General features: G+C 33.9%; 1 protein-coding gene across 1 annotated transcript in view; it reads left to right on the top strand.

The window, feature by feature from the left end:
• Positions 1-23,441, top strand: part of LOC126969335 (protein eva-1 homolog C-like) — a 643,451-nt gene extending 620,010 nt beyond the window's left edge. The window contains exon 8 of the mRNA XM_050814691.1: positions 23,281-23,441. Coding sequence (XP_050670648.1) covers positions 23,281-23,441 — 161 coding nt within the window. The remainder of the gene's footprint in view (positions 1-23,280) is intronic.
• The last annotated feature ends 503 nt before the right edge of the window (positions 23,442-23,944 follow it).

Below are 23,944 nucleotides of genomic sequence, written 5' to 3'. Positions count from 1 at the left end.
AAATCTTTACCATTTTAAACTTGATAAGAAGTTAACAGATATGTTATATTCACCTATATAAACATGTATTATATTGCTACGTATTCTTGCAATGCTCCGGTTATTTATGGTCTTGTGCAGCAATGGATTGCAAAATTACTTAAATTCTCTTAATGAAAAATGATCAGCATAATATATCTCATTTAAAATCAGAAGTTTCTATTAAATTAATGTAGTCTTTTAGTTGCAGAAGTGTTTCGGAATTAAGATATACTGAAATACATCATATTTACTTGTTGTTTTGAGATCAATACTTATATCAGAAATGAGGAGATCCATAGGAGAACCAAAGTTACCGACATAGTCCAAATGATTGTGAAACTGTAATATAAAAATAGTTCGACGGACAGATGGCCGTTGGAGAAGTTAAGTCCTCGAATGGCGACTACGTACCGGAAGACGCAGTGTTTGTAGGGCCCCCCAAGATGGACCGACAATCTGGTGAAGATGGCCGGAATACGTTGGATGAGGGCAGCGCAGGACCGATCGTCATGGAAATTGGAAATTTGGGGGAGGCCTTTGTCCAGCAGTGGACATCTTCCGGCTGATGATGAATGAAGATGAAAAAAAGTTGGTCACCTGTAAGTCATCTGTGAGGTGGAATGTCCTTATTTAGACTTCTATGATGTATACCATCATTGAAAGCTATTTGCAATAACAGTGGCAAGGACGTTGGCATAAACAAGTCTAAGAACAAAATAATTTTAACAATACAAAAATGCAGGCAAAAATCCTTAAAGTAATTATTGTGTACCGTTGCGTTGTGGTTAAGAGCGTCATCGTGTCTAAATATTTTTTCTTTATTCAAACTTTTTTATTAAAAATATTAAACTGAATGGACTTAATTTACTTGTGTCCCCAAAATGCATTATTTGAAAAAGACAGTTTATGACATGATGTCTAGTCTATAAACCAAATCTAAAAAAAGGATTGTGTGATTTTATGAAACCACGGTAAAAGTTTTTCACATTATAGTCATTTAACTAAAAATTATAATATATACTATACACGACACGGTCAGCTGCTACGAACTATAGGCACAACCGTCACGCGCCATGCAACACACAGACTAAAAAGTTTGAGACGATGTAATAAATGTTTCACTTTAAAAATCAAATCGCTTGCTCTTTTCTTTCAAAAGAGCGTTCTAATAATAAAGAAGATTTATTGATGAATAGCTGTTCTATAATTGACTCAGTGGTAATTTTACCAATGGAGTAATAATGTTCGGCGCTTTGCGTGCCTGTCATCAGATTACATTTAGAATTGCTTTTGTAGGTCTCAATGATGTTGGTATTTGCGTTGAAAAAGAAAATTGTTTTTAACTGATTGCGTCAGTTACTTCATTTATTTCAAAATAACGAATTATTTTGCTTGCAGAGAGAAGCGTTATATTATGTTGTTATGTGAATGAAACATATCCTACACTAAGTGCTTGGTAACACTAGCTAGAAACAATTATCCTGTTTTTCGCACAATACTGCCAAGAAAGCCGGGAACAGTTGAATATCTGTTACCGTAATTGGCTTCTGAAGTAATACACATTCTTTCGAAATTTATACCTAACTCTTTGCAATTTTTGAATTGAGATATAATAGAACATTTTTTAACGCAAGAATGTTTGCGCTATTTCTGTAATTATTTTAGGTAAAACTTCTTTAAAATTATTATTATTTTGTGTATAAATGAATGAATGAATTTCATTTGTTTTTTTGCATATATTCGCATAAAATCAAGGAATATTATAGAAAACAAATAACATAAGAATAAACAAAAATATAATTCAAATATCTTTATATTAAAATTATTTATCTACAATAATCATAATCTTATTAAATTATAATCTTATTTTACTTACCCATATCAACATTTTATGTATTATCTGTGAATCTGCTATTGATCTTATGCTCATTTCATTTCTCACACCCACATGCTCTTTTAACACCAGAGATTCCTCTGGTACGTTGTCGGCCTTTGAGGAAGGTGTACGCGTTTTTTTATGGTACCCATGTATCGTCCCAGAAATATCGCAAAAGAGAGCTCATATTTACACCAAATTTCGTCACCTGAAACATTAAGATATTGAATAAACAAAAACTTTCGGCAAATGTTTACGAAGCGACTAAAAAGCAATAATTCGACACAAATTTTGGTAATTTGATGTCTACACAGGATTGTATTTATATGATAATGATTTTAATATAAGAAGATGGGTCAGTATGAAATGCGAACAAAGGTATATGAGTAAAATACATACGGATATAGTATATTGTATTACTCATGTGGGAAAAGTATCTTCGCGCTCGCTGTTGCGGTTGAAAAAGAGCCGCTTGCCCATTTTAAAAATACGCGTGATTTTGTTTGCTTAATGAAACTGTTGTTTGAGTGTGAAAAGTTTACTTGTCGCACGCAAATTAAGATAAAATTGCTAAGATAAATAAAATAATTACAAAAAGAAACACAATCGAAATATCAAAAGTGAATTGAGGTTGACGCGTCTCACAGTTTAATTTAATAAAATTATAATTCGAGTTACAAAAGTTTAAAAACAAATATGGAGTCGGAAATAATACATTAACTGTCGCATTTGTAATACAGAATAGTATTCTATTTACAAGTATTTTCTGAAGGCACATGGAACTCAAGGCTTTGATCGAAATGTACATAGTATAAGTTTTTTTATCAGCCATTAACGGCCATGAATAGACACGTGGTCACCATCACCTTTGACATCTACTAAATTAATAGAAGCTGTAATTTAGATAATTAATCAGTTGAATTTTGCTCCGTTAATATCACAATAAAAGCTCCGTTTACGTAAAACCAATAATTTTTGCATCTATCTAAAAATGTTTTTTTTTATGGCAATAAGGGACGAGACGAGCAGGACATTCAGCTGATGGTAATTGATACGCCCTGCACATTTTAATGAAATGCAGCTCAGGATTTTTAAAAAAACATTATAAGTCTGAGCGGCACTACAGTTGCGCTCGTCACCTTGAGATAAAAGATGTTAAGTCTCATTTACCCAGTAAATTCACTACATACCCTTCAGACCGAAACACAATAATGTGTACACATTAGTTCTTCACGGCAGTAATAGACGCCGTTGTGGTACCCATAATCTAAACGGCTTCCTGTGCAAAGGAGCCTTTCGCTGCTATTCAAACGGCATGCTATAACTAAACTGTGTATAAGAGAAATATTGTAAACGTATTCTTAAAAAAATAAAACAGAATAAACAGTGATATAGTGAGCACAGAGTATAATTCCAGAACAGGATATATTTTGTCTATGACATCAGAGCACTCGTATGTCTTCGACAAAAAATATCGTTAACAGTTTCCAATTTCAGTTTGAGAATTCCAATACGATCAGTCAAAAAGTTTGTTCATTTCTCAGTTGCCTTTTTTGTTGTCTCGGGTTTGGATACCCGGATGTTTACGAGTGATACTCCTGATAATAAGAAATATAAAAGAAAGTATCAGCATTTTGTTTCTTTTTTGATTTCCGTTTCCAAATGCCAAAAAACGGAAATCTTATAGATTCGTCATGTCTGTCTGACTGTCCGTGTATGGCATACAGACAGACACACACACACAACCACTTTTTTTCAAAACAATAAAAATTATACTTTTGAACTGGGTAAGTAGATGTTATTCTATGAACTGCAAAAAGTAACTTTTAGTAAACTTAAAAGTAACTTTTAGGGGTTCCCTAATACTTAGAACTGAAACTAAAAAAATTTTTTTTTTGATGAAACCCATACATACCCATCTATGGATAGGTCTTTAAAAATGATAATTTTTTTTCTAAACTGCATACTTTGCGCGAGAGACACTTCCAAAGTGGTAAAATATAATATGTCCCCCCACCTCTGTAACTTACAAAATAAGAGAATGATAAAACGCAGTATTTTTTAATACGTATAAATGATGAGAGTTCATTTGCACTGTATGATTTTGAGCAAAGATTTTTTGCCTTTTCCATTTAAATAATTTAATATTATTTTCCTTTCTATATAACTTTTATATTATGTTACTTGCTGCTAAGGAACCCTTCATGGGCGAGATCAACTCGCCCTTGGCCGCTTTTTTTCGTTTATTGTTACTTGTGGTCTGAACTCTATAAAATATGCTGATGTTATAATATGTGTATTAATTTTTGCTTAAAATCTCACATGAAATTTTGATTGAATTGCATAGTCCATTAAATACTATATATATTTGAAATGTTCTTTTCTATGATCCACCAGTCGGAGGCTCCTTAGCACAGGCCGGCTAGATTATGGGTACGCCTTTTTCGGCCGTGAAGCAGTAATGATGAAATTACTCGGCAAATGAAACTTTACATCTTATGTCTCAAGGTTACGAGCGCAATTGTAGTGCTGCTTAGAATTTTTGGGTTTTTCAAGAATCCTGAGCGGGACTTCATTGTAATGGGCAGATAGTATCAATTAGCATCATCTGAACATCCTGCACGTCTCATAAATATAAAATATAATTATTATCTGTTTCTTTTAAGTTACCACATGGTTGTCACCTTCTTGCAATGGTAAATTATTGTGTATTAAAATTACTTCTATTATTATTAGTGGTAATTTAAAGGGTGTAAAAAGTATTTTTCTTAAAAAAGGAGTTTATTTTATGCTTAACGTGCATACGTGGTGATTTATACGTCAAAAATGTTAATGTTTAAGATATGCTTAAAGTAAAATGGTATGAATCAATCGCATATATCTAACCTTTACACCGCTTCATCTTATTTCCAAACTATTTCCTCGGATGAAAGGATTGTTGAATGGCTACTGAACAGCACTTTATATATACATCTTGATAAATCTTGGTTGAAGGATTATATTTAAGCTTGCTCTAATAACATAGAAGCTATTGCAATCTAATAGTTATTCTTTATTAAAGGTTCTTCAAAACGTTAATAATAAGGAGTTATGACAGAACTGTGCTCTCTTTTAGATAATAAATTACAGTAGCTAATATCGTTGTTTTCTTAGATTAAGGATTGGTCTCCGCTGCTCAACAACTATATACTATACCTCAGGCGTAAGTGCGGCAACTTAGACTACGCCCAAGTGGGCGTACTCGAGCCAGTCTCGAACAATGTGTGATGTCGACGTGCCAAATGTTCTGTTAAACTTTGCTAATAAGTGAAACTAAAATTCCTGTAAAACTTTGTAAAAATCATACTAGTAGAAATAAAAAAGACACTGGGATCACATATTATCATCAGTAAGTATTTTGTATTTTATTTATTTCAATGTAAAATAACACGAAGCGTATGCTACAAAATTTGAAAGATGCCATTGAGTGTCAAGCAGCCATGCACTCAAGCATTTTTAGTTGCCGTAATAAAAAATAATAAAAGATGCCTCTATATTTTATTACTATATTTGGTAATTTTATAGTAAGAAATAGAACCATAGATTAAAGGTAACAATCCACGCAAAATTGAGTTACGATACACCAACGGACGCCTAACAGATATTTTTATAAGGGATGAGACGAGCAGGACGTTCAGCTGATAGTAATTGATACGCACTGCCCGTCTCATTTGCCCAGTAATTACACTAGCCACGGCGCCCTTCAGACCGAAACACAGTAATGTTTACACATTACTGCTTCACGGCAGAAATAGGCGTCGATGTGGTACCCATAATCTGGCCGGCTTCCTGTGCAAAGGAGCCTCCCACTGGTATCTCTATAATATTTGTATGTTGTATCTGTATTTTGGTCCAAAGGGCGCCGTAGCTTCTGAAATTACTGGGCAAATGAGACTTAATATCTTATGTCTCAACGTGACGGGCGCAGTTCTCAGAGGTTTTGGGGTTTTCATGAATCCTGAGCGACGCTGCATTGTTATAGGCAGGGCGTATCAATTACCATTAGCTGAATGTCCTGCTCGTCTCGTCTCATAATTTCACAGAAAATTTCGTTGTCTTGCACTCACAGTACAGGGTATGTAGTTGTAGCTAGTTTGGGACAAGTCAAAAATGTGTCAATATTATTATCATAATTTACAGAAATAAGAACTTGAAAAAGAACTATAGGAAACTACTTATTTATACACGCGCTGATGAAAAATTTGCCATGAAAATTACGACACTAAAACTATATCGTATGACAAAGGAGCTATTTCTTAATAATAACATAATTAGTTAGTTTTATTTTTGCACACAACACAGTTGTTATATCTATAAAAAACGTGAATGAAATTTATCTATCTTGAAAGTGCACGAGAACTCTAGCTAGCAATATCCGTTCCAATTACGCGAACATACTCTGTCTTCTTAAGCCTTGTCTTCTGCAATTATAGAGCAAGATATTATTTATTTGTCCCTTAATTGGATTCTGATGCTTTTATTTATCAGTTAAAAATAAATAATCTGATAGGTGACAGACTGATTAACTCAAGAAATTATCTTTATTTAATAATAGTATGTCCTTACAAATTAAGTTTATTATACAAATAGACTTTTTGCTTATGATTGGTTTATTCGGACGTATAACGTTTCCCGCTTTGTCTGCAAGGCTGCCTAATATCGGAAAACTTCAGAATTATCAATGTATTGACAGCGTTGTCACCCATATAGTCATTATTTTGCATATAGCTGGTTTATTCTCAGGTATAAATTTATAGCAAGTTTATTTGTAAGGCTGTCGATCCAGGTTGTTGAGACTGTAACCGATTCTAACAAATTGAAATGTTTATTTATTAAACTAAATGTTAGCTTAACCCTAACGCGCACACCAGGAAAATATATACTTTAAAATCAGTTAGCGGCTTTTCTTATAGAAAGACAATCAGACAATAAATCTAAAAAAACACAATAATATAATTTTATTATTAAACAGTCATTATATTACCAAAAGATGTTATGATGAGTAAATTTTTCTATATTCAATTACTGTTACATTAGCTAAGTTTATAATAAAAATTTCAAATATAAATGGAAGAAAACTTTTTTGTGTAATATTTAATTTATTTATAAAAAAAAGTGGCTAGATGAACAATACGTATTTCCCTGATGTAAGTGATACACCCTGCGTATAACAATGCAGTGCCACACAGGACCCTAAAATTGTAACCCAATATTCTGATTTCTGACTACAATCGCAATAGCGTTTGTTATTTTGAAGCAAAAGACGTTAAGTTTTATTAGCCTAGTAATTTCACTAGCTAGTTCAACCCGAAACACAATAATGCTAGTAATATACAAATTGGATTTGTACCAAAATTTATAAACGATGCGGGATCCGAAAAAACGCCTCTCGGGTTACGTATCAGAGCTCTTATGGTGCGTACAGATTGGTGAAACGTAACATAAAATGTATACACATCGCTGCAATGTATCATGAAATGTTTATAACCATTTCTCATAGTTTAGACGTCTTGAGTGCGCAAAATGTTAATTTCAGGCGCATGCTACGAATATTACAATGCATGCGCATAGCAACTCGTGATTTGTCGGTTTTTCGAACGAACACAAAGTGGCGCATTGCTGCTGAATGGCAAAATTAAGGGAAAAATGTACGCGGGAGGTTCGTCGTGAATGCACGGTATGAGCGCACTACGCGTCTACGCTTGGATTGAACATGCAATGAGAGGTAGAATGATACATTTCATGTCACGTATCACTAGTCTGTACGCACCTTTACTAAATAAGCTAACCGTCAAGCGGACGATGCGGCATGCTGGACCCGAGGGACGCGAGTTTGAATAACGAATGGTCCATAAATTTTTGTACAATTTTTTACATACTGGGATTAAGTAGTAAACAAGTGAGGCATATCACTTAAAAATAACAAAATGCTTGCAATTACAAAGGCTCCGCTGTGGTTTAGTGTGTCTGTGCCATTACTTGGAATTTTCATATAAAGAAATATTTAAATGAACAGAAGATGTACATAAAAATTGTAATTACATTATGTTTTGACAGCTGTTTCCGAGAACAAGTAAACTATAACTCTCGGGTAAATGGCTGAACATGCCAACAGGTAAGAATGGACTTTAGGACTTTGAATAAAGTTGAGGGTAAGGGTCGCGGTTAAGTGGCTTCGTGTTGTAAGTTATTAGAAGAAGCACCCTCTTGTACTTATAACTTTATGTTTTACTAAGAATGAGGGGACTTAATTATGTTTCGTTTTTTTTTTTTTATTTTGGGTGTTCGCTAGTCTTATTTATAATTTACTCGTCCCGTCTTAACTTTCAACTTATCTACTTCACCTCCTAGGGTTTTAAATATATATACATCTATGTCTACACAATATCAGGAATAAAATGTTTTTTTTTTTCAATTTGAAAATTGTAGAACTGCAACTATCAATCCTTTTAATTCTCTTAAAGGTGAAATTTTCGGAAATCCCTTCTTAGTCCTCACTGACGTCATACAGAACTCAGTTCTGGATCTGCGTTGATTATTAGCCAACCAGTCAGGAGAAATGATTTATATTATATTAGATTTATACCGCAGTATAAAAATACTTGGGATGTCCATGTAATGTCGGAAATATTATTAATTTTATACTTTTTCTGGGTTTCACAAACAATTAGACGATGGATCTTGAGATGATTTTTGCAGATATATTATTTTATCTTACTTGGGAACATGCTAATTATAATAATTAATTATGTTTAGAGGACTTATAAAACTATAACCAGTGGGAGGCTCCTTCGCACTGGATACCGGCTAGATTATGGTACCACAACGGTGTCTATTTCTTCCGTGAAGCAGTAATGTATAAACATAACTGTGTTTTAATCCAAAGAGCGCCGTAGCTAGTAAAATAACTGGGCAAATGAGACTTAACATGTTATGTCTCAAGTTGACGAGCGGAATCGTAGTGCCGCTCAGAATTTTTGGGTTTTTCAAGAATCCTGACCGGCACTGGATTGTAATGGGCAGGGCTCGTCTCGTCCCTTATTGTCATAAAAAATATTATATAGTTTTGAGGGTGGGTAATGAAGGGAACCCTATTATTGCAACTATTGACTCCACTGTCTGTATTATAAATAATATCCAATCATATTACATCCTGTTTCTAGAAAGTTTTCTCGAGTGGAAGTAATCTTGGATGGCTACTGAAGTGCACTTAACGGCGAATACGTCTTGAGAAATCCGTTCGTATTTCGAGGATTATTCTTTAACTTGCTCTATTTTCATAAAGGTGTTGATCTCAAGGCTTCCTCTATTTTTCCAAGCTTTCATTTAAATTACAAGTATTTGTTTTGTATAGGTAAAATCTTGCAATTGTATTTATACGAACTTTTTGAAATCGTTTATTACAGTATTGTAGGACAAGAAATAATAAAAATAATAATATTGACACACTCTTACACAAATTATCTTGCACCAAACTAGGCATAGCCTGTACTATGGGAACAAGACAGCGATATATTGAAAAAAATATACTTACTTAAACATACATAAATACATATAAGCATACTCGTACAGGACTCGGAAACAAACATTCATATTCATAATATAAATTATTGCACCTACCCTCCCGGGTTAAGTCAGTAGGCAGGGTCACTGACCACTGAGCTATAGGGGTCGTCAAAATCGGAATAAAGACACAAGAAATTAAACATAGATTTATGTTGCTTTTGTAAGTTGTCAAATATTTAATAATAACTTGTTTTTATTAATGACACATATAATGCTCTATGTATTCTCAATCACGCATCAATTTTAAGAGAAATATTCACATAGCTAGTGATGATAAATTATAATGTTAGTATTTATTTGATTTTGTGCTTTTAAAATCTTATATATAAAATTCTCGTGTCGCGGTGTTTGTTGCCAAACTCCTCCGAAACGACGTAACCGATTTGTATGAAATTTGGTGTGCATGTCGGGTAGGTAGGTGAGTATCAGCCAACATCGAGTTTTAATAACCCTAAATGATAAGGGTGACCCACCCCTAAATATTTCTTTTTATATTTTGTCAAAAAATGTTATTTTTATTTTATTATGATTCAACATTAAAAAAACATATAAGTAGGTTAAAATTTTCACTCGTCTACGATCTACACCTATTTTTGTATTGCGATTTTTATGTTATTCTGTTGCATCCACATATCCGCGATAGGGTTGCAAGATGGCAATTGAATATAATAATTATTGTACTACGATAGATTTACGATATAATATTTGGTAGGTCTGAGAATCGGTTGTAATCAATTTTTATACCCCAAGAATGTTATTTATCGAATTTTTTGTATTAATTTATATGTCAATACAACGTTTGCTGGGTCAGCTAGCATTATATAAATGTTCCTCCGTCTGTTTATCTTTAAGTCGGTGAGGACCTACACTTTACAAATATTTACAATAAGTGTTAAGACTAAATATGTTTCGATAGTAATATTATGTAGTAAGAGGTTATGGTAAGTTTTTAAAAAAATCTGAGCGGCATGGCCAGGGTGTATCAATTACCATCAACTGAGCGTCTAATCACTTAGTATCTTTAAAAAAGAGGAAATCTAAAATTGAATACTATAGATTTGTAATCAGAAAACGTAAATATAAATGTCATACAATTATACTAAATATCTGTGTACAAATGAAAATAATATTTTAACCGTTAAATTATATTCCTGTCTTTTATTAATTCAGTAATACAACATACAAGATATTTATAACGCTATTGCCTCAAAGAATTCAAAACTCAAGCGACGAAAATGCATAGGCATCATACGCTGACAATGCGGTTTTTGTGTTAGTGCTGTGCTTGATTTGAAATAAAGCATAAACGAATTAAGATTATTAATTATAGTATATGGGGTACGTATTTACCAGTGGCAGGCTCCCTTGCACAGGATGCCGGCTATATTAATAATTAATTAATGCGTAAGCATTACTGTGTTTCGGCCTGAAGGGCGCCGTAGCTAGTGAAATTACTGGGCAAATGAGACTTAACATTTTATGCTTCAAGGTGACGAGCACAATTGTAGTGCTGCTCAGAATTATTTGGTTTTTCAAGAATCCCAAGCGGCACTGTATTCCAATGGACAGCATCGGCATTACATCCTGCTCGTCTCACCCTCTACTGTTTAAAAGAAAAAGTACGGCATTGCATTAGAAAACAAATAATGTATTTGATATGCGTTTTCTAAGGTGGGTGGGTGCGATCTTTGTATTAACTGAGAAGATTGGATGATTAAACTTTTTTAATACAGTGTTTTGTAAAATTATTTTTAGATCTGTAGAAGGACTTTTATATGATTTGAATCGAATTGTCTTGGTTTTAAGTTGGTAAGCAGTGGAGTTAGGAATGGAATTCTTTTTAATCCAAAACATTCAAACTTTGATACTAACTATTTAAGTAGGCACTTTTTATCTAATTCTAAGATATTTTTATGTATTCTGAGTTCGGAAGATATCAATGACCTTAGCAGTTGTAGCATTGTTACATATGTCAATATATAACAAGAATAGGATAGCTATTGAGATGCCACTTATTCTTTTGTATGTAAACTTTCCACTCCTATAAATGTTATTAAGTTTAGTTTCACATTAAATATCAATTTTCTTTATTAAAATACATTTGGAATATCGATTAACTGTATTTGAACAAAGTATTTTCTTTGGTTAACGTGAGTGTTAAACAATTAAATAGAACACTTTTTAAGGGATTAAAACGCGTGTTATTAACTGTAATTGTAACTTGTGTCCTTTGCAACGGATGCCGGCTAGACTATGGGTACCATAACGGTGCCTATTTCTGCAGTGAAGCAGTAATGTGTAACCATTACTGTGTTATGGTTTGAAAGGCGCAGTAGTTATTCTCAATTACTGAGCAATTGAGACTTGACATCTTATGTCTCAAGGTGACGTGCGCAGTTGTAGTGCCGCACAGAATTTATGGGTTTTCAATAGTCCTGAGCGGCTGGCAGGATCACTAACCACTGGTCTATATGGGTCGTCAATTATCTGTAATTGAATAAAGTTTATTTGACTTTAACTAAGGTTTAAAAAAAATATTATTATAAAAAAATATATTTTCAATTTTGATGTGAAATTCCTTTTTGACGATACCTCTCTTATTATCTTCGGGGTATACCTTTCTTTATAGATTTTTATACACATACGAGTACAAAAACAGTTTCTATGAAACAATGTAGTTCTACAGCAAGGTACTTGTAGTTTTGTGGTGTCCTAGATAGAAAAAGAGAAGTGTTTTTATATTTACTAAATTCGCAAAAAAAATTCCGAACAAACACACAGCACTCAAATATGTATAATTCAACAATTGTTAATAGGTTATATTTTTTAAATACGGGTCTGCATTGCACCACGTAAGGAGACAAATTTAAGGGTTTCATTGATTCAATACATAGTGTACTATCGTCATAGATACTATATCACGTACCACTGCACTTTACTAACTGCTGTAAAAATAAAAAGCTTTTAACGGTATCTGTAGTAAGCTCCTTACAGTAGTATCACCCTCATTCTAAAATTAAAGTAACTTGAGCATTTTGTTATTGATAAACAACTAAGTTTGATTCTTACTCCTCTACAGTAAAGTTTAATATTGTTTGTAGTGCCGCAGACAGTGTTGAAGGAGAGGTACGAGAGTGCTCCTGAAGAAGACGAGGTAGCCCACGTGGTGCCTGATCTTGAGCACGAAGATATTGGTGAGTGTTCCTTTATATAATTTTATTATTATTAAGATTCATGGATGATGTGGGACTTGAAACCGCGCCTTTCGGGTTCCGTCCGAGCGCTCTTACCAACTGAGCCAACCGTCCGAATGACGTATCTACCATAATTTAGGTATGACTTGTTAAGCTCTCAGGTTGTGGCTCCATCCATGTGTATTTGATTTTTTTTTCTATAAAAATAAGGGACGGGATGAGCAGGATGTTCAGCTGATGGTAATTGATACGCCCTACCCATTACAATGCAGTGCCGCTCAGGATTCTTGAAAAACTCATAAATCTGAGCGGCACTACAATTTCACTCGTCACCTTGAGACATAAGATGTTTACACATCACTCCACGGCAGAAATACGCACCGTTGTGGTACATATAATCTAGCCTGCGTCCTGTACAAAGGAGCCTCCCACTGGTTAGAGTTACAGTTACAATAACACTGCGACGGAAATAGCCTCCCACTGGATGCGATGATTGCACAAGAACTAAAAGAAACACTGCTAATGGTGTTTGTTGACATAAAATTACTTTTCTGGAATCTATTTTTGGTGCATATACATTCAATTCATGTAATTTTTGAAATATGAGAAAAAAAATTATTCAATATATATTCATTCATAGCAAATAAAAATATAAAATCTTTCCACTTTTTAATATTAGAATAAGTTATTTTGATGGTAAATACCACTAAGTTATTTGTTAGTCTACGTACAGAATGCATGCATGTACCCGCATGGCCTTGAGTTAGGGGTTAAACGCGTCTTCTGTCGAACACTCATAAGAGACTCAATGTCCTTCTGAACCCCCGACTGAACAACCGGGTTAGTTGGGAAATAAAACTCTTTTGCAACCAATTCGACGGGTTTCACTACACGAGGCAACATCAGGAGTTATCACTTAGATTAGTGCGTTTGAAATATAATTAATTGTAAACTTCAAGATGATTTTTTGCACTGTTCGCAGTATTAGCGCAGAATTATGTACAAATAATACTGACACACTCCTACACAAATTATCCCAAACTAGGCATAGCCTGTACTATGGGTTCAAGACAACAATACATATAAACATCCATGACTCGGAAACAAACAACCATATTCTTCATATAAATGATTTTATCGGGATTCGTACCGGGGACCTCTAGCTCAGTAGTCAGGGTCACTAACCATTTGGCTTATGGGTCGTCAAATAAGACTATTCTTAATATAACCTTGTTGGAGTAGTAGCTTCTCTTCAACTTAATTAAAAGCTATTATTCATAAATTCTTGCGCGAGCCATTCTAATACAGAATTCCTGCGGCAAAGGCTTGTCTCTGTGACTCTATAAATCTTGAGACTTCTGTATTATTCATAAGATATAAGAGTATGAAAAATAACGCCTTGTTAATTTATACTTCAATGTTTATTATCCTATGATCCTATGAAGGAAAAATAAAGTCTATACTTTATTTTTCCTTTCCTTTCCGTTCCAATTCATAACCATATTCATTTACCAATGGGAGGCTCCTTTGCGCAGGGTGCCGGCAAGATTATGACGGCGCCTATTTCTGCCGTGAAGCAGTACTGTAAACATAATTGTGTTTTGGTCTGAAGGGCGCTGAAGCTAGTAGAAATTACGGGGCAAATGAGACTTAACATCTTATGTCTCAAGGTGACGAGCGCAATTGTAGTGTAACCGCTCATAATTTTTGGGGTTTTTAAATAATCCTGAGCGACACTGCATTCTAATGGGCTGGGTGTATTAATTACCATCAGCTGAACGCCTCGCTTGTATCGTCCCTTATTTTCATAAAAAAAAGTGCGGCGCAGCTAAAGTGTCTGTAATTAAAAAACTGTATTTGAAATAATGTAAAATTCATCAAATTATAATGAATTATGAAATTATAAAAAGTATGCTGGTGTGCTATCGAGTTATGCCTCTACTCAATTGACATGTGGCCGCAAGTTTGAGGGGAAATAAGCTAAAAATATATAAAAAATCCCAATTATTTGCTTGAAATATGATAAAACTTAACTCTACAAAAAGATGGAAATACAGCGGTTAGTTGACAGTGTAAATAATCTCACCGTCAGTACAAACAGACCCTATAGTTATAATTACCAGAAGCTCTGCCACAGATTCTTAAAAGTTATATTTTTTTTATAATCGCTCATAAAATGCTTGCAAAAAACCTTAATTTATTTATGGTGTGTGGATGATGCAGCTACTGTACTCAACAACTTTTGTTTTGTATTAATTTACATTTATAGTTTTGACTTACTCAAAATTCAAATTCAAATTCAAAAACACTTTATTCATGTAGGTCACAAAAATGACACTTATGAATGTCAAAAAATATATATAAATATTGTTTCTTATTGAATTTACCGCTACTTCGTAAAGGGTTGAGCTAATGAGAAGAAGTAGCAAGAAACTCATTGCCACTCTTTTAAGTCAAAATTTACATTTTGGTTGTTTTACAAATCATTTCAATTACAATATATGCAAAGTGACGCAACAAAAATACTCAAAAGTCAAAAACTGAAATGCTTACATGATAAGTCAAAAAAAGAAAAATAAAGTAAATTAATACTTATAAACACAAGAGTTATTGAGTATAGTAGATGCATCAATCCACACATACCGTGAATAAATAGAGGCATTATGTGAGCATTTCATAAAATAAAATATATAATAACTTTAACTTTAAAGGAAATAATAATAAAAAAAACACATCAAGCAGACCTCCCGGTAACAAGATCATCCAGCCCCCACGAGTAGCACCCGTTCACGAGCATGACGCATGGACCAGCCATCGCCTCCCTCGACCATATTTTAGGGAAGGGAACGACCCGCCCCACGTCGCCACCACAAGCAGAGGCATTTAAGCGAGCATGACGATACTTGCCACGAGAAATCTACCGAATAACGAAACAATTCAAGTTCATGTATATATTATGCAATACTTACTAAATGCCTCTACTTACAATTTTGTTTCAAATTACATAACTCATGATAATGATTATTAAAATTTATTAAAAAACAGAAACAATATTAATATTTAAATTATAATAATAATATAATGACATTTATCAAACTAAGACAGACATGTAACAGCCCAGCAGCTCAGTCCCAAGGGTTCCTTAGATCCAGATATTCAGATATTTTATAGTACCCTTTTGTATACAACTTTTTCTTTAGCACTGATTTATATTCATTTAAAGGTAAGTTCTGAATGTCAATAGGGACCTTATTATAAAAACGTATACACAGACCTCTGAATGAAGTTGTGACATTTTGGAGTCGACTTACATGAACAGCAAGCCTATCCCTATTTCTAGTATTGACATTATGAGTGTCACTAATTTTTTTAAACGAATTTATATTTTTTTTACATAAACAAGGTTTTCATATATGTATTGCGATGTCAAAGTCAAAACTTTTATTTCCTTAAATTTTTCCCTTAGTGACACTCTTGGTCCTTATTTATAGATGGCACGAATAGCTCGCTTCTGCAGTGTGAAAATGGTGTTAACATCGGCAGCATGTCCCCAAAAGTAAAATACCGTATGTCATCAGACTATGAAAATAGCTGAAGTAGACCAACCTCGCGGTATTTTCATCCGTAAGTTGCCGAATTTTTTTAACTGCGTATGCTGCAGAACTAAGCTTTTTTAAAATTCAGGTAATCCCTAAAAATACGGTTGTATCTACAGGTTTCAACTCATCGTCTTTTACTACAATATTTGTGTCAACCTGTCTAACATTAGGCAGGGAAAGTTTAATACATTTGGTTTTTTTTTTCATTAAGAAGGAGATTATTCGTAGTGAACCATTCCACTACTTTGGAGATAGCATTGTCGCACAGATAGCACGTCATCAAAAGCAGTATGCTATCTATGTAGTTTAAAAAGTAAAGAAGTATCATCTGCAAAAATAATAATACTATCTCATGTTTATTTTGTACAAAGTATGGTAAATCATTTATATATACAAGGAATAGGAATGGCCCAAGAATCGAACCCTGCGGAACGCCCATGGTAATGGGAGATCCAGCTGACCTCTTACTGTTCACTTCAACCATCTGAAACCTGTTGCCCAAATAAGACTTCAGACGGCCAAGTGCTTCTCCCTTGATACCATAATGATGTAGTTTCCTGATTAAGGTTTCATGATGAACACAGTCAAATGCCTTGGATAAATCACAGAAAATGCCAACGGCATCCTGACAATTTTCCCAGGCTTCAAAAATTTGCTGAATAAGCTCAACACCAGCATCTGTTGTTGAGCGACCCCTTGAAAAACCAAATTGTTTAGTGCTCATTAAATTGTTACGATAAAAATGATTAAGCAATTGTTGTAAAATAAGCTTTTCAAATATTTTACTTAGCGTCGGTAGAATAGATATTGGTCTAAAATTTGTGGGGTCAGAAGAACTACCGGCTTTGAATAATGGAATGACTTTACTCTGTTTCATCAAATCAGGAAACACACCATTGTCAACACATAAGTTAAATATGACAACCAAGTATGGAGCAATACAATCAGCTATGGAGTGAATTATTTTAACGGATAAGCCATCAAGATCAGCAACCTTTTTCAATTCTACTGATTTAACTCTCTGATTTTACTCGTGTACGGCATTGACTATTTGACGTAAGGATATTTTTGTTGCATCACTTTACATAGTATATTGTAACTGAAATGATTTGTAGAACGATTAAAATGTAAGTATTGATTTAAAAGAGTGGCAATGGGTTTCTTGATTCTTCATCTCATTAGCTCAACCCTGTATGTAGTAGCGGTAAATTAAATATGAAAAATTTGTTTTTTGACATTCATAAGTGTCATTTCCGTGTCCTACATGAATAAAGTGATTTTGATTTAATTTGAGTATTTTTATCTAAATGTCTTTTTGAAAATGGGTACTTATAAAGAGTAATTATAACCAAAAGTGTAAAAATGGCTGTAAAGCTTGAAATTCATTCCATACTAGAACCAATACTGGAGAGTACGCAAATAACTATAGGTAGTGCATATTTCGTTGAGTCGTATGAATGTTTAACATGACATCAGATATCCTCTTACAAAAGAAAAAAACATGTCTATGTGTTTGTAACGATCGACGTAACGCAAATGTTGATGACATTAAGTGTGCACTGTAAATTTAAGTCTAAATTGAAATTTTAAAGGAAAAATAGATCGTTCGTAGGTGATCAATGACGTCGGATTGTTCGCCAAGATATGAGATATAACTATACGCCTTACAAATGTTTTTGAGTGCCAAAAACAAACATTGTAACAGAAACTAAGATTTAATAGTAATACTTTTGAAATTCAATTGAAGTGGGACGCTCCTTTGCACAGGATGCTGGCTAGATAATGCATACCACAACGGAGCCTATTTCTGCCGTGAAGCAGTAATGTGTATGCATTACTGTGTTTCGGTCTGAAGGGCGCCGTAGCTATTGAAATGACTGGGCAAATGAGACTTAACATCTTATGTCTCAAGGTGACGAGCGCAGTTTTAGTGCCGCTCAGAATTCATATAAACTTCTGTACCCGCTGAAACAGGTGCAGAAACAAATTTCTTCTAAACATTTGAAACCAGGCTGAAACTAAAAATATATAAAAAAGCGATTTCATTAGCAATTTTATTCATGACTGTACCCATTCAAGATAAAACGTGCTTATAAATGGCTGTCATATAATATACAAATTTCATTAAAATGATAACAAAACGGCTCGAGCGCTATCGAGGCACCATCGTTCTATATAATTCTCTCTTCATTCATAATGAGAGCTTTGTGTAACACTAAAACCGCAATGTAGTACAGTCGCGGCCATAACAAACTTTATCATATAACGGTATACGGGGGATGAGTTTACAGAAATTACGAACTAACTGGCATCATTGCTTTGAACTGTTTTTTATGGCTTTATTTATTGCAATACTAACTTTAAATGGAGCTTTCGAGATATTATTTGAGTTTTCTAGTTTTCTGAGTTCTGAGCAGTTCTGTTATAAGCAGAATATTTCGTGTAATTATTATTAATGAATAATTCGTTTGAGCTTTCTCTAAGCTGATGAGAAAACTCGTGGTCGCTCAGAGGTTAATGGAGAGGGCTATGTTTGGAGTTTCCTTGCAAGATCGAATCAGAAATGAGGAGATCCGTAGGAGAGCTAAAGTCACCGATATAGCCTAAATGATTGCGAAACTAAAGTGGCAGTGAAAAGGGCACATAGTTCGACGGACAGATGGCCGGTGAGGCAGAAAAGTTCTCGAATGGCGACCACGTAGCGGAAGACGCAGCGGTAGGATGAACACAAAAGATGGACCGACGATCTGGTCAAGATCGCCGAAATACGTTTGATGATGATGATGATGATGATATTTGGTTTGATTTTCTGACTATCAGCGTGTTACTTAGTGATGCACTTAATGTAAAACAAATTCGACTTTATAACCTTTTGTGTGAAATAAATCTAAGTCCTAAAAAGTCTGTTTTGACATAATCCAGTATGAGGTCAAACCATACCAGTCTGCAATGCAGAGTTTCTTCAATTAGCGAAGATCCAGTCCTCTGTGAACGGCTAGATCACTTGACACTACGTAAGGACACCGCTTCATTGTGTGTATTTTACCGCATTTTAATCACGGGAAGTGTTCCGAAGAGCTGTATGACCTGATTCCTAAATTCCGTCTTCGCACGAGATATCACAAACATGGATGTAATCCTCACTACACAGATGTCCCTCTTCAGTAAGCTTCTCAAATTTTTCAACTTTTTTATTTTTTTTATGAAAATAATGGACGAGACGAACAGAACGTTCAGCTAATAGTAATTAAAACGCCCTGTCCATAATAATGCAGTGCCACTCAGGATTCTTTTAAAACCCAAAAATGATGAGCGGCACTACAATTATGCTCGTCAACTTGAGACGTAAGGTGTTAAGTCCTATTTTCCCAGTAATTTCACTAGCTACGGCGCCCTTCAGAGTGAAACACAATTATGTTTACACATTACTGCTCGACGCAAAAATAGGCACCGATGTGGTACCCATAATCTAGCCGGCAAAGGAGCCTCCCACTCCACGATAGCAAGACTATGAAATGAGCTTCCTTGCGTGGTGTTTCCAGGATGATGCGACATACATGATGAGGGTACCTTCAAACAAAGAGCACGGCCATGCTCCTCTATTCCAGAGTCTAGTGTTGCAGAGAAAATGTGGGTTGCAGTGATCACTTAGCACCAGGTTACCCGTACGCTAGTTTTTCCTCCTCTGCCATAAAAAATATCTTACAATCATTCAAAAAATAAAATAAAAAATGACCATGAGACCATTCTTCATCTATCATCTAAGCTTACTAAACTATCTTATTTAAATGTGGGAATGAAATGAACAGTTCAATAAATATATCAAATATATCGAGAAAACTTTTCCACTTTGCTAAGAATGTAAATAGTTTATATTATTAAACCTCCTGACTATGTAACAACACTCTCGGGTCAGATTCGTGTTATCTCAGTATACGTCGAGCAATCCCATCAACGATAAAACATTTTGACGCGAAAGAAACTCCCCGAATGTTTCAACCTCTATCAAAGAGCATCGTCAAAAGACATAGTTATTGCAAAATATAATCTTGAAATGTATTGTACAGAATAAAGATGAACTGAAATAGTTGCGAATGGAAATAAACAGGAAATCGTAATATTTATTTCAACATTGTCTTTGTTTTTTCTTTATATTTATGGAAAAAAGGGGGATACATCACCCGCCTTCAATTTATCAAAGTTCTTCGTTATAGTTCTTTAAAAGAATTGTTGTTATTTTAATCTACTTCTTGTGAGTATTTTTGTTATTTTGTCAAAGAGCATGTCGAAAGTACAAATAATCACTACATATTATAAAACAAAGTCATTCGCCGCGTCTGTCTGTCTGTCTGTTCGCGATAAACTCTAAAAGTACGACACTGATTTTCATACTGTTTCCACCAAAGTATAGCGCGGTTCTTGAGGATGGTTTAAGTATATAATTTGTTAAGTTTTTATAAACACATATATACATTAACGATATTTGTTGGAGGTGTTGGGAAAAACTAAGCTGTCTTAGAGCTTTCAACGAAAACGTTGTCTAAACCCTTTGAGATATTATAACAAAATGATTTATGGTGGAATTGTGTACCTTATATAGTTCTACAGAAAAATCTCTTAAGGATAACATGCTATATAGCTTTTAAAACTTAAATAAATGGCAATTATATAGCAATAATGTAAAAGCTGTTCACACAAATACGATATTAATCCTTATCATTTTATTACTACTATTTATTATAAAATCATTCAGAAATACGAATTTCTGGTCAAGTTATTATAATTTAATAATATTCAGTTATTTAAAGGAAAGCCCTTGTATTAAGATTGAGAAATATTTAGCAAAATATGAACCATTTAAAAAGAACGCTGCGAAAATCTTTCGAATTGATGACTTACAAAGGTGTTCATAATAATCTAATTTATAAATTTTCTAAAAGAATATAGCACTGGAAGAGAATTAGAGAGCTATTTATTAAGATGCAAGATAATAGGACATTGATTTAATCCTGTAATAATTTTATTTTTGAGAGATTTGTTTGGTTACGTTCTGTGGTTTACGTGTTTGTTAAAATGGATAAGGAGACAGGATCAAAAATACGAAATTTCACGGGAAACCATCTTAGCTATTAGCGATGTCAAGTAAAGATTATGCGGTGAGTATTTTGTTTACAAAATACTGTGTCGAGCAAGATTTTATGCCGTTTTAATGACACCAAAAATTGCTTTGAGCTCTTAAGATTGTTCTTCTTGTGCAACTTGCTGTTTTCAGGCTTAAATTTAGGTAAAAAGGCATAAAATACATTTATTTTCTCAAAATTCATTCCTTTAGAATTCTTTTTGATGTCATCTAATATACTAGATACTACTACCGCTTCGGAAATAAATGGCGCTCTGAGAGAGAAGAAGTTGCGCTAGAAACTCTCCCAGCATTCTTTTTTACGCTTTTTTCAATAAAAATATATAATATTGTACAGTCATTTCTATCGCTATAAAATAACCATAATCTAGTCCCAGGCTGTCCAATCACTTAGATATTCAGCTGTGGAGTAATAGGATTTACGACAGAGCCATTTTTTATAAAACATTTAAATTTATTTATAGATAATGCCTGAACAGTGGCTTTACTATAAAAGTGTATACATTTAACCTTAAACCTATTATGTATCTTATGATTCCTACTAGATTTAGTTACAAAGAATCCATTATTTGTAGTGTTATAATAATGAGAATCACTATTAAGAGCAAAAAGGTGACGATTTTTGTGAACTTATATTAAATTTTCATAAAAGTACAGACAATTTATTGACAGTCACCGTTGTAATTTTTTTTATAAAGGCTTGGCTATATAACATTCCTACTAATATTTTCCCTTTCTAAGCGTGCGTCCGTGCAGAATGGGATGTCGCTATGCCATCTTAATGGCTGACAGGTTGTTCTGCATGTTTCAGTATGACAACTCTCTCCGTTAATGATTATTCTCATATATAACATTATATTGAGAAAAAAACTTTTAATGGGAATGCAATGGGAAACTTTTTTTTTAATGAAAAAAAGGTAAATGAGCAGGACGTTCAGCGGATGGTAATTGATTCGCCCTGCCGATTACAATGCAGTGCCACTCAGGATTCTTGAAAAATCCAAAAATTCTGAGCGGCACTACAATTGCGCTCGTCACCTGGAGACATAAGATGTTAAGTTTCATATTCCCAGTAATTTCACTAGCTACGGCGCTCTTCAGACCGAAACACAGTAAAGTTTATACATTACTGCTTCACGACAGAAATAGGCGCCGTTATGGTACCCATAATCTAGCCCGCATCCTGTGCAAAGGAGCCTCCAACTACTAGTAACCTTATATTTTGTATACAAATACAGTTACATACACACACATTTTATATACATTATACGCACGCCGTGCTGCCTGGCCGTTGCTTAAGTAATTACAAATTTTTAGATAAATTTAGATTCTTCGAACAACAAAAATATATTTTCAGGATATCGTGTCAAATTACTTCAGAACTAGGACTCTAAATATTCATGATGATGATTAAAATAAAATATCACTATACTACCCCTTAGTTACCCTACCCGGTTTTATAAATACCATACACCATTACCCTTCACAGTCGGTGAAATTACTTTTTATTCAAAGTATGTGAAGTAGTATTACATCTCAAGCTCATAAAACATCGCAAAATGTAGTTTAAATTAATATTATACACAATTTAAAAAAAATACTAAAGTTTAGAACCAAAAGGTAGTAAGTACGTAAGTAATAAAAACAAACATTTTCACCAAAATCAAAGAAGACAAAGTATGATTACGCAATATACTGATTTTTGATTTCAAATTTCAATATATAAATTTGAATTTCTGATCTGAATGATTAAAGAACTTATAACTGAAAAAAATTAAATATCCATTGATAAGAATCTAAAATGAGTTTTAAAATTTTAATCATTAATTTTTTCTTTTATCATAGATGACCCAGCAGACAGATGGTGGGGGGAAGCAGTGCCGCCTGCACCAGCTGTGGCTGCTGTACCTCCTCAACGGCCAGCACATTCCATTAATGCGACCAGAGAAGAAACTTCAATTATACCACCACAACAGCACTTGCCAAAAGAAGGTAAGAAAGTGTGAAGGCTGCTTCAATATATTACGTATCATCAAAGATACCAGATGTCACATTCATCAAAAAAGCTATAAGTATGGTTTATATTTCATTAGTCGTAGAAACAATTGTCAACCATATCGATTTCTGATTTTTAATCTTCACCGTATCAGGTTATAAAGTATTTTAAACAGTTGATGCAAGCTAAAAAAAAGTGTTTGTGTCAGCTCCGACGCACGACTGGAGTTTTCTCCTCAAGAATTGTCTTTGAACAGGTACTAAACAAAATCACGACCAATGGAATCGGTTACAAACATACGTACAGCAGAAGCTGATAAACCCATGTGCTTATCACATTTTCCGGCACTATTATTTACACCACTTTCTCCCAAAATTTATAGAATTTTCACTTAACTTTCTGACAGTATATTAACAAATCAATTTCAATAATATAATAAATCTTCAAAATACAAGAAAGTGAAAGGTGCGCGAGAAATTATGCGCACCACAAAACGTTACTATGCCATTTGAT

This window comes from Leptidea sinapis, chromosome 18 (genome assembly GCF_905404315.1).
Source record: "Leptidea sinapis chromosome 18, ilLepSina1.1, whole genome shotgun sequence".
Lineage (NCBI taxonomy): Eukaryota > Metazoa > Arthropoda > Insecta > Lepidoptera > Pieridae > Leptidea > Leptidea sinapis.
The sequence above is the reverse complement of the archived record's forward strand: the minus strand, read 5'-3'. Positions and strand labels throughout refer to the sequence as shown.